At 39.7% G+C, this 13067-nt stretch overlaps 1 protein-coding gene and 1 pseudogene across 1 annotated transcript in view; one reads left to right on the plus strand and one right to left on the minus strand.

The window, feature by feature from the left end:
- The first annotated feature begins 396 nt into the window (after positions 1-396).
- LOC6569971 lies at positions 397-821 on the plus strand (annotated as a pseudogene).
- Positions 822-6452: 5631 nt separating this feature from the next.
- Positions 6453-13067, minus strand: part of LOC6569970 (neurogenic locus protein delta) — a 52317-nt gene continuing 45702 nt past the window's right edge. The window contains exons 6-7 of the mRNA XM_032741842.1: positions 12272-12326; positions 6453-9541 (exon numbers count right to left, since the gene is read on the minus strand). Coding sequence (XP_032597733.1) covers positions 7609-9541; positions 12272-12326 — 1988 coding nt within the window. The 3' untranslated portion in view covers positions 6453-7608. The remainder of the gene's footprint in view (positions 9542-12271; positions 12327-13067) is intronic.

The raw sequence follows: 13067 nt of genomic DNA on the forward strand, positions 1-13067 counted from the left end.
TTATTAACATTTGGTGATAGGTTTTGTGTTTCTGAACTTGCTTTAATAAATAAGAGCGGAAAGAACTAGAACAAACTAATTTTTGGATGTAGGGCAGAGCATAAATGAAATTATGTTTTGTTGTCATATGTAATCGAATCTGGTTAATGTATGTATTCATGTTGCATGCCCTTTTGGCTAATCAAACGACTAAGGACAGATCTGTATAGGCAAGACAGATCATAATAGGCAAAAACGGCAACGGCTGATATAAATAATAGAAGCTATCGTTGGTTATTACCAAACATAAACGAATAAATTTTGACACTTGGTTATTTGTACAGAAAGTGCTACACATACCAACATAGAAGTTAAAAAACGGTTTACCCAGCAAAGTTACTTAAAAACGCATTCCAGATGGGTAGGGTGCAGAAGCGCAAGAAAATGCACTGTGGCAACAGGCACCTGCAGCGTCGTTGGCGAGTACGCAGCCGCCGCAGGGATCTTGACCAAATTGATGTCGATATGCGCACACGTAGCGCCGAGCTAATCAATCAGAATGTGGATCTGGGCAGCTCAATTGCGTACACTGTGCCAAGTACTTCATCGATAAGACAGCCATGCGGGCGCATTTCCATACGAAAGTGCACAGGCGCCGCCTGAAGGCGCTCGAGTTGGAATCATATAGCATCAAGGAGTCGAAGCGGGCGACGGGTCACTGCACCTTCCGGCAGGTCAAGTAGCGAGTCATTGAGACGCAGCCAACAAAAGATGAGGTCAAGGCGGGCAAAAGCATCAAAGCCGAGGAAAGGAAACAAAATGAAGAGATGAAAATAAAATGAATGATCAAAGTTGTAATTATTAAAATATATTATTAATAATATATAAATAAAAAAATATATAGTAAATAATTATAATAATAAATAAATTTATTTCAAAACGATACTTACAGATGTTTAAATGTATAAATATTTAAAAATAAGTTCACTTAATAAATCATTCAATTCCAAACGATACTAATAGATGTGTGTATGTATTCTTTTGAAAAATGTTGGTCGATACACGATTTTATCGATTAACACTATCGGCTTTGGGGATTGTCGCGGCCACAGACGCATATGTGTTCCAAATTTTTAGAGACTGTAACGCGGACTGGCAGCATGACGGTCACCTCACAAATTCAATGTACTCTCTTATACCTCTGGTAACAGAGTATAAAAACACAAGCGACGACAAATTGTGCAGCGACAACAACGAAGACAAAGACAAAGCGCAGTGACCAGCAGCAGGAGGAGAGTTTCAAAGACTTGGACTTGGACTTGGGCCACAAGAAGGAAGCTGCAAGCTTATCTGGAATGGACTTGTATTTGGATTTGATTTGCTTTGCTTTGGTTTTGGCTGCTATGTGATATAAATTATAACAGTAGAAATGAAGCTGAACGTTTTGGCTGCTGTCCGTTTAGTTGAAATTTATTGGCCTTAAATGGCTGCGGCGCTACCTGGACCGAATGGGAGCCCAATTCCCCAGTGTACAATCTACAAGTTTGCCTGATAATCTGATAATCTGTTGAGCTGAGACTCAACGCTCTCGCAACCTTTTCACACTCAATTAGATCGGAGTTGGTCGCTTTCATCGCTGCATCTCTAAAATGTTTACTTTAATATTTTATCGATCTCATTTGCATGGGACGACTAGATAACAAAATGCTTATATTCGTATAGTTGGCTACTTCAGTTGCTAAGCTGCTGCCAACTTCCAGCTTCCAGCTACCAAACTACCAGCTACCAGCTGGTTAATACTCAACACACTCGCCGCATTTGTATCCCATGGCATTGAAGGCAGTTTGAAAATGTTCTCAGCTCATAAAATTCCATAGTGAATCATTTTTCTCTGCGCTTTTTGTCTGACGTCTTTCCGTGCCGTGTCCGTCTGTCTGTCTCTCTGTCTGCCCATCTCTCTGTCTGTCTATCTGTCTGTCTGCCTGCTCAGACAGTGCGCTCCATTGGTCTGCATTTCATTTATTGTGTAATTCTCCACAATGTACTTTTGGCCACGGATTTGTTGTTTTGCCTGCCCGACTGCCTCAGTTTGGGTTGTCTTCGCTTTGAATTTGATTCTTGATTTTATGTCAGTTTATTTATGATAAGATGACCTTTTTTCTTCTTCTCATTTTCGGTTTGTCGTCGGCTTCACTGCGCTGCGCTCTTTAATAGAATTGGAGCTGTGTGTGTCTCTACTTTGAAAAATGAATGAATGAAGCTCATTAAATTATGGGGCACTTATGGGTTAGCGGTGTGTATGTTTTGTTAAGGCACATTTTGAAATACGAGTAGCCTGCACTGAGCGAAAGGCTATTTTTGTTGTAAAAGAAATTTGGGGGATATTCTCAAGGACGGTTTAGAAGCAAAGCAACGATTTTTAAATATTTCTGCAAGTTTATTTTGATTGCCTTGATTACAATATCATAAGCTGTTGTCAGCTGATGCTCTACGTGTAAGAATATGTTCGAATATTTGAATTATTTTGCTTTCTGATCAATTAAGACTGGTTTTGTTTTAGTAGCATACTCAAGATTCTATGAGATTGTTTTTAACCGAAACTAAACTTCACTTAAAAATAAAAATCGTCCTGAATTGTACGAAATTGCACTAAAATGAGAATCGTTCTGAAAAATAAAAAGTTGGTTTTTTTAGAAATAATGTATTGAATGTATTAAAATTAGAAAGGTATTTTTCTATATTTTAGAAATATATTTCTTATATGTGTACCTATATTTTAAAAACCCTGCATTCTGAAATTCAGAAAATAGTATTAAAATTAGCTCTCTCAACTGCTATGCTAGACCTTTAAATACACTTTCTGAATAATAGGATGAGTTACTCTTAGTGCTAAATTATTGTGTGTGCTTACTGTGATTTTCTCTCAGTGTTCACAGCCCAATGCTTCAACAGCAGCTACAATTTCCGATCATGTGCACTGATCACATTTAAATCCAACAATCCGATTGCTTAGTTTACTATTTTGATTTCGAACCTGGCAGCTGTAGTAGTTGTTGCTGTTGTTCTTGGCGCTCGTTTAGAGCAAATTTTCAAGATCAACAACGCAGTTGAGCGTCACGAAGATGAAAAGCGAGATCTTTTATAGCGATTAGGCGCGGACAATGAATGCACGATGGATTAAAAAAAAAAAAAAACAGAACAACCAAAAAATGCGACTACAGAACTTTTTATACGAGACAAGCCAGAGAGACAAGAATGAGAACAAGAACACAGAGTTCTTGTTGATCTTTTTCTTAAATGCTGCAGTTGTTGGAGTTTTTTTTTTTTTTTTGGTTTGGTTTGGCATTATGAGAATTGAGGCAAACATTTTTCAACTGGTTTTTCGAGGCGCAGACAAAGGCATAAAATACAAAATGAGTCTGGGATTTTTTGGGCCGTTGACAAACCGTTCATTATTACTGTCAACCCTGTGCCCATTGCTGTTGTTTGTCTAAACATAATTGAAACGCGTTTTCAATGAGTTAATTTGGAGTTTGAACTGGCACTTCATAAAGGACCAAACCGGACCGGATCGGAGCTTACCGGACGCCTACGTAAACACAATTAGGTGTCAACGGCTAGAGGCCATGAAACGACAAAATGTGGAGTAAAGCAACTTGGTAAACAAATACAATAACGGGCATGGTCTCCACAAATGTTGAATGAGCAGTGTCACGGCTCATCTCCACTCTCCGCGCTCTCCCTTTCGAGTCGAGTGTCCACAACCTAACATAATATTTTCATAGTGCATTTTAATGGCTTAGTCTTCAAGTGGACTGCTCGTTGATGCATCTTGCCGCGTATGCGGCGTATGCGTAATTGTTTTGTAAATGATATGCTTGTGACTACACACACAAACACACACACACATACACACACACACATTCGAATATTTATTTCTACTGCCCATCGTCCAAATGACTTGCCACTTTGTATTGCCAAGTTTAAAGTTGCTTAATTAGGCGGCTGGACAAGTCTCGAGTCTCGAGTCTCAGGTCTCGAGTCGCTCTTCTCTATGACTATGGCAATGGCTGTGGCAATGGTTATGGCAATAGCTATGATATTTGCGGCCCATGTTGACAGGCCACAAAGCGATATAAAGCTGCTCCCAGCCAAAAGGCAAATGCATACGCATATGGATACGCACTCCTCAGCAACTTCATTAACAGCACAAACGGCGTCGTTTAAAAAGTAAAAATAAAGTATTATTTATGATTATTGTGAGAATTTCACAATGGCATGCGAGAATTTATTGTTAATGCTTTGTTGCTGGAGCGACTGCAGCAGCCAAGACCCAACCATCTAGCCTCTGTGCGATTGTAATACCGGCAACAGATACCATGGGCCTTATCTGAATTTCTGTGTGCACAAATTGCCAACTAGTTTGCCAAATTACATTTAGTGTCGAAATTTCCTATGGTGTAAAATATTTGTTTCCTTTTATACCTATGAAATGTGCAACGCATTGTTGAAACGTTCTCCGACTTGATAAGGTGTATATATATATCCTTCTTCAGCATCAATGAATGTCCGGATATCCCCTTTATTGTTTTAGCACCGAAAAACCATTTGAAAAATTACAAAAAAAAATTAATAAAATGTAATAATATTTTGAGCTCTGGAGGACCGTTATTTCCTGTTTTAAAATAATAGATAGATAGAAAATATACCCTTGTTACCCGGATTTCGAATGTATTTTTATTCGCCGTTTGATATCTTATTATATTTTTGTTCGGCTCAAGCAAAATTTATTATTAGGTTTCCTGTTCTCAATTTTTACTTGTAAGAAATATTATTAACAAATAGTTCTCCTATGATTTCAATTTGAGGTCTGGCTTTGAAGTGTGAATATTCCACATTGGAGAAAATATAATGCATATATAAAGAGTAGCATTTGAGTCTACGCATGCAAAAGTGAGATTAGCACACTTCAATTCCACAAAGCTTTGTTCCACGGTGATTATATCGCAGATCCTCACACACAAAATTCATGGCAAGAAGATACAACGAATGCCGTCAGCAACAACTTTTGATTTTCTCTGAATTGTACATAGATATGTATGTCTGTATGTGTATATGTACATATGTATATATGTAAATGTATACATGTATATATATTTATATAGCTGGTAAGCGCTTTCTTCCGCCAGTTGTTGTCTGCATATTTGATGCACTTTTGAGGCATGTAGTTGAAATTAAAATTGTATTTAAATGTTAAGCCAATCATTTGGCACTCGGATACACTTATGCATATATGTACATGTCTTGTTTGTTCTTTGTTTTATTACCTGTCTCATTCTTCCTCTTCCAACTAACACCTTTTTCCGCTATTGTCGTTAGTGCTAACGTTTATTAGTCAATATTTGCTGGCAGCGTGTCAAGCACTTCCATATTTTTGTCGTTGTACAACATTTAAAATGCGTTTAATTTTCAATTTGGCGGCATCTTGGATGCAGTAACGTCATGCACAGTGTTGTCAACTCCCAAATTAACCATAGTGGGGCATTTGCCATGAGTTTGTTCAGTTCAAAATAAGAAAGCCATGTTTTTTAGAATTCATTCATACAAATTTTTATTGTTTTTTTTTTCATATTTTTTCTTTTGCATTTTGTTTGTTCGTTTTTCGTAGCTTGTTTTTTTTTCTTGCAGTTTTTCAATTCATTTTTTAATTACTAAAATTTCATAAAATTGTTTAGACTAAATCGTAAGTACAACACTAAATTACAATTGTATGTATGTAACTACTATTATTTATATAATTCATATTGTATAAATATATGTGTTTAAGGTCTTATATACTTTATACAATCTGACATGTGTGTGTCTATTTTTTTAAGTTTTTCTTTTTTGCAATAAAAATATAAATTACTAAAAACGACTATTTAAAAAATTAAATATTTATAAAATATATATATACATATATAGATGTATATAGGCGGTCCTATGTATGAGAGTAGATAACAAAATGTATTTGAGAGAGCTTTAAGTTAAATATGTACAAAGTTAGTTGAGATAAATATTGATGAGCGCTGATCTTTCTGTGTAGATTTGAATGTTTCTGTTTCGATTTAAGTAGCAAATGCATTAAAAAAATGTATATATATATATATTTATATATATAGAGTATATTCAACATTAATTTGCCGCATCGTTTGCTTTGTTTTTAGCACTTTTACAACTAGTTTTAGACTAACGAGGAACCATTTGCAATTTAACTGTAAGTTGGAGTTGAGTTCGTTTTGTGAAGATTTAATTTTGATATTTTAGAATTTCGCAAACAGTTGTTGCTTCATACTTTCATACTACACATTGTTTGTTTAAAGGTTTTGAGATCAAAATTAAATGTAAGCAATTTGTTGTTTGGTTTTAATAACAAAAAGTATTAATAAGACTATAATGTTCTGAAGACTTTCAAACGTAAATGATTGTTTTTTTTTTCTTTTTTTTTTTTTTTGTATATTTCATTCAATTGTGTTTGTTGTTAAATTTTCAAATAAATTTATGCTTAAGATTTATAAATTCAATACATGTCTCGTTTACAGTTAAGTTTTAACTATAAATAATGTTGACTTCTTTTTTCCATATAATTGCTCCAAATTAAAAAAAAAAAATGCCAAAAATTATACAAAAAGTTAAAAAAAATGAAGAAATAAAAGGTTTATAAAGTTATTGTGTGTAAATATTAAGCACTTATAATAGAATCACTAAATGTTTTTGTTTGTCTTCGCTTGTTTGTCTGTGTGTTTCTATGTAGATAATGTAATTAAGCTAGAGTTAAATTTAGTTATACTTTATGCATATACTTTAGACATTAAAAGTAGAGCGCGAGATAGTCAATTTTTTTGTTGCTTTTTTTGTTTTTTGCGTTGAATGTTTTTTTTTTTTTGTATGTTTGTTGTTTATCAGAGTTGATTACCTATAATTAGTATGTACAAAATGCTTGCGCACTACTTTGCATAGACAAAGAGTCGACATGCAGCGTCAATGAGGAATTGTATTTTTTTTCTGTTTTCTGTGTTTTGTTTTTTGTGTTTGTGATTGCTTAGTGGCTAAAATTAAGTGCTAATTATGTTTAGAGTTCTTTGCGTTAAGTAATATTTACAATCGATCGCAACTAAGCACAATTCTAATAATAATAATTGAAGCAGATTTTTCAGTAACATGCAAAACGTCAGTAGAAATGTGTTTCTTTAGTTTCTTTTTTTCGTTCAGTTTTTCTTATTTTGTGGCAACCTAGTCAAGTTTTTGAAGAGTTTAAGTCAAAGGCGCGAATTTCTTTTATATAAATTTTTAGTATGTACAAATGAGAACTTTATGCTTACGTCAGACCAAGCGCAACACATTTTTTAAATTGTTAATTAGGCAAAATATGGAAAGTTAAACATTTTTTGTGTGTGCGGGTGTATGTGTGTGTGTGTGCGTGTGGGTGTGTGTTAAGCCTGTTACAATTTTGACGACTGCACTGCTTCAATCAACAACAAAGCCAACAAATGGCTCATCATTTGGCGTCTCTCTCTCTCTCTTTCTTGCTTGCTCCCTCTCTCTTTCTCTCTCTCTCTCTGCGTCTCTTTCCTTCTGTGCAGTCTTTGTTTACATGTGCGGCGTGCCACAGACCACTGTGCGCTGCGTCGTCGCCGCACCACTGCCCGTCGCCGCTGCCGCCGCCATTAGCTGGGAGGAGCAGGCACCTGCCACACCTGCCGCTGCCAAGGATGGCCAACGCTGGCTGCAATAGGAGCCCTCGCCCAGCACCGAAATGCGCTTGCCACCACCACCGCTCCCCTTGCCACCTCCACCACCCTGCTCGCTGTGTGCTGAGTTCGTCGCTGCCGTTGCAGCAACGCCCACTGCGGTGCTGTACTCTTTGGTTGTGCCACTGGCCGCTGCTGCTGCTGCAGCCGCCGCTGCTGCAGCGACGCCTGCGCCGGCGGAGAGCAGCTGTGAGGCACGATGTTGCATCAACGTTGGATCCGTGTTGAGTTGCTTTTGCGATTTGGCGCGTTGCAGCGGCGCCAACTGGCCAACGCCACAAAATTCCGAATTGGCATTGTTGTCCGCTGTTGCCGTTGCCACAGCGTAATTGGCCAAGGCTCCGGAATACATGCGGCACTCATCGGCTGCTGCAGCTGCCGCAGCCGCAGCCGCGGCAGAGGCGCAAATATTATTCACCGATTTGTCCCAAGTGTTCTTGATGATGTTCGGGTTACTGTTGTCAAAGGTGAGGCCACCGCTGCTGCCACGCTTGACGCCCAGCGTTGTGCCACCCGGTGGCAGCCCGAGACCAACACCGACGCCAACGCCAACGCCGCTGCCATTGTGATGCAACGTGGCAACCGCATTCTGTTCGTTCTGTTTGCGTGCCTCGGCGTCGTCCTTTTCCTGGGCACGTTTCCGTTTCCGCTTCATGCAGAAGACGACGCAGGCAGCGATCACTGCCACAAGGGGCATGGCCACCGAGAAGATGGCAATGAGCACCACTTGGGCATTTGTGAGACCATCGGCACGGGCTTGCGTCGTTGCCCCATATTGATGGGCGTCGAAGGTGACCGAATCGTAGGATTCCTCGTCGCATTGCCTGCCACGGAATCCATTGGCGCAGACGCATTCGAAGCTGTTGACACGATTCATGCAGGTGCCGCCGTTGTGGCAAGGCGTGCTGCCACACTCATCGATATCGATGGAGCAATCCTTACCGGTGAATCCAGCTCGGCAAGCGCATTGGTAATCATTGTTGAGATTGGTGCAAGTGCCACCGTTGGCGCAGGGTTTGGTCAGGCAGAGATCCACTTTGCTGCTGCAGCGCGGTCCATGGAAACCGGGCACGCATTGGCAGCGATACTGGTTGAGCATGTCGATACAGGTGCCACCATTTTGGCACTTGTGCCCCACACAATCGTCGATGTTCTGTTCGCATCTGGCGCCTGTGTAGCCCTCGGGGCAGTTGCATTTACCGTTCGGCTGGCAGGTGGCACCATTCTGGCAGGGATTCGGATTGCAGTTGTCCAAATGTAGATCACAGGTGGGTCCACTATATCCGCTGGGGCAGTCGCATTGAAACCCCTGCTGTTTGCTGTTGTTGTTGCCATTTGGACTCGTGTTTCGGCATCTGCCCTGGTGGCAGGGTTTGTCGGCGCAGGTGAGCAGCTTCTCCTCGCACATTCGTCCATTCCAACCCTTGGGGCAGAGGCACTTGTAACCACGCTGTGTCGCTTCGTCGACGCACGTGCCCCCATTCTGGCAGGGATTCACATCCGAGTCACAGGAGCTGATCTCCGTCTGGCAATCGTTGCCATTGTATCCGGGTGCACATTTGCACGTGTATAGTCCCTGGCCGGTGTTGAAGCAGGTGCCGCCATTCAAGCACGGGCGATGGTTGGTGCAGTAGTTCAGATCCTGGTTGCAGAACAGACCGCCCCAGCCTTCGTTGCAAATGCAGTCCCAAGGCTTGTTGCAAGTTCCGTGCACGCAACTCGGATAAGGAGCGCACTCGTCGCACAACGGTCCGCGCCAACCCTTCTGACATCTGCAAATAGGTAAGAATAAAGGAAAACAATAAGTTAGTTGGTTAATTAATTTTATTTAATTTAATTATTTGTATATTTATTTACTGCAATGCAGCGCGAATATGTTGCTTAAGGTAAAGACAGCAATAATGAAAACACATTGCATATTGATCATCACTGAACTTAATTTGTTGAATTCACTGGATCCAATCCCAAGTTAATTAATTTCAAATTTAATTTATTAATTATTTCGAAGTAACGAAACTCTGATTAGTAATAAAAAGGCAGCATTGGCAACACTGTTTGCTAACAGTCCAATTGCTTCGCCTATCGATAAGAATGTATCAAATAATCGCTTATCGTTAACAACTAAATCTGTTTCCTGAAAAGCAGATCGAATACGTTGCACAAAGTAAAGACAGCAATAAAATCATCAATGGAATATGCAAATGCAAATGGAAATGCAAAAGGCAAATGCAAAAAGTGTATAAAAAAAGCGGACGCTGATTGCTGGATATGACGGACACGGCTGATGCGCTCGGGGCGATGGTTTACTTTTGAAGTTTTTGAGCAAAATGCGAAAGCATGAAGAAAGAGCTGAAAGCAAAGAGGAAGACAGACAGCGCATCACCTGTTTAGCAAATCGCTCACACAGACATAAATCAATACACACACACATACACACACATGCATGCATATACATACGTATTTATGTAATTGGCTGTGTGGGTGCAGCAACGCTTGGCTGAGTATTTATACACACACACTCATACATACATACATATGTATGTAGGTTTGTAAAAAGAAAATAATCAAAGAAAAGGGCAACGACGGCAACTTTTGCTGCGGATCTGATCTGCACTTTTACGTCGCACAATTTAATGTGCTCGATGACCCCCTCCAAAAAGGGGACATCAACTTGACAGGAGAAGAAGGAAAACGCATGTCAACTTGAAAGTCAAAAACAAAAAAGAAACAATCAGATGGGACGTAATTTTGTTCCGTTTTCCGCACACAGCGAGAGTGGCAGAGAGAGAGAGGGAGAGAGAGAGACAAAGAATGATAGATACAATTTTGCATTTCTCACGATCTGGCAAGCAGTAAATTTATTTATTTTACTTGCAGCGCGTTCCACTTTGCGCTGGCAAGCAAAAGCACACATACGAGGCACGCACGCGCATCGCATTGTGGCCACAGAGATGCATTATCGATAAATATATGCAAAATGATACAACAAAGAAATCCTTCACCCACAAACTCACAATTGGCAATAATTCAAAGCAGACGCTTGACACATGAGGATTGGGAGGGGGGAGTGGAAGGGGTGTGTTGTACAAGACAAGTGGTAATTGATATGCGTTAGTGTGTACACAACACAAGCAGAAATGTCAAAAACGTCGGCGACGACGACGGTCAGCACATAACACACAGCGTTGCCAACCTGTCCGATGAGTGCGTATATTCATATATGCATATGTATGCGTGCACGTGTGTGTGTTTCTATGGTTGTGTTTGTGTTTGTTGATATTGCGCGCGCGCATAGAATTATTAAAATATTCCCACACATCAAAAAAAAAGCACTTTAGTTTTCAATGGTATTGGTTTGGTTTACTTGAGAGCTTAACGTTCGCTTTGCGCATTTTTCTACGAACAATCAACACGTCGTCGGGCCCTATTTATAAAACAAACATTTTATCCCAAATCACATCAATAACATTTGAGGTGTGTGTGTGTATGCGTGCCTGTCTGTGTGGGTATGTGTGTTTAATATTTGGTTTTTGGCACAATTATTGAACCACAAAATGTTTGATTTCCGTTTGGCTCACTGGGAACTGGTACAAAGCTGGGTGTTGGCGGAAAGGAGAGGGAGGGGCGGAGGCACTTTATTGGCCAGCAATGCATAAATAATGAGCAACATCCTGTTCAAAATCAAAAAGAAGAAATCTAAACAACGGCGCAATTAGCTTTCTGCACTCCAAGCTGGCAACGCTGGCCAGCCGACAACAGCTGCTTGCTTAGAGGGTGGTGGATGGGGAGGGGTGGCTACTGCTCTATGAGATTTGAGCTTGAAATTTCATGCATAAAATATTTGCGAGCGTCGTCAAAAGTGTTGGCTTACACCTTGCTGTGTCATTGTTATTGTTATTGTTGTTGCTGTTGTTGTTGCTTTTGCCCTATGAAAAATGTGGGAAAACTTTGTAACTCAATTTGATTCGCCAGTGTATATATTGCTTTTACTTGATTATTTTTCAGCAGGCAATTCGAATATAATTGTAATGCAAAACCTCGACAATCAAATGACAGCCAATGCACTCCCAGACAGACAGACGGACAAAAAGACAGACAGACAGAAGAATTTCTTGTGGTCGCACAAAACGTGCACTAAACGGCTGAAAAGCAAACAGAGTTGGTTAGTTATTTCTTTTTGTGTTGCTGCTTTTGCCCTTTACCAAAGTTGGTAGCACTCGACAAACAAAACCTGCCAACAACAACTAGTCAAATAACACTGCAAAGGTGTGTCCAAAGACAATTGTTGTTATTGTTGTTGTTGCTGTTGGCAAGTACTAAAAAAAGAAGAAATAAAACGTGCAGCAACCAAAGAGCGTCAAGCACAAAAAAGCTCATCTTGACAAAAACAAAATTAGCGCCAAAAGCTCTGCTTAATTAGCCACAGCAATTTTGTGTGTGGGGTCTTCGCACACTATTTAAACTGTTTTTACTCATTTTAGTTTTTTTTTGTTAAAACTTACATGCATTGATTGGGCTTATCGCACTGGCCATGGACACAGCCCTTGGCGCATTTGGCTGCAAGTAGAAAGAAAGCAAAGACATATATTGTTAATTCATATGTTGATTAGTTTCTATATATTTAAATATAAATTCATCAACAAAAGAGCTGCATTTAAAATAATAATAATATCGTCACTTTCTCAAGTTAAGTGGCCAGTTGATATCACCTGCCTGATATCAACTGCCACCTGCCACAATTTGTAGCAGTTACGCCCACACGCAGCCACAGCCCACATTGACAAAGCCAACGAAAACAATGAAAGAAGTAAACCAAACACCAGATTTGTAGCAGTTTCAAAGAGAGGAAACCAAAACAAAAACTTTCTTTTTCACGCGTTTCGGGGCTATCAAAAAAACACAAAAAAAAAGACCAAATGAACCATCTTCAACAAAAAAAAAACATTTATCGCTCAAGAGTTAGACGAAAACGTTTAAAATGTTAACTTCTATTACTACTTCTTATTTCTTTTTTTTTTTTTGTTTTTGGCGAAAATGAATCATGGCAAAAAAAAAACAGCAATGACGCTCAAACTGTACGGCAGCAGGAATAACTTGTTTCTAATATGCGCGCCAGGCCAAAAGGAAACACCACAAAATGAAATAATCCCATGGCCGCAAAGAGTTGCAAGCAGCAGCAGCAGCAGCAGCAGCAGCAGCAGCATCATAAGGCAGCAACAAGAAAACAGCGGCCCGAAAACCGATTCCCAAGCTCCAAAAGGTTCGACGAAAACTTCGATTGTGAATTGCACACAAAAA

Source organism: Drosophila grimshawi, unplaced genomic scaffold, assembly GCF_018153295.1.
Source record: "Drosophila grimshawi isolate 15287-2541.00 unplaced genomic scaffold, ASM1815329v1 contig_545, whole genome shotgun sequence".
NCBI lineage: Eukaryota > Metazoa > Arthropoda > Insecta > Diptera > Drosophilidae > Drosophila > Drosophila grimshawi.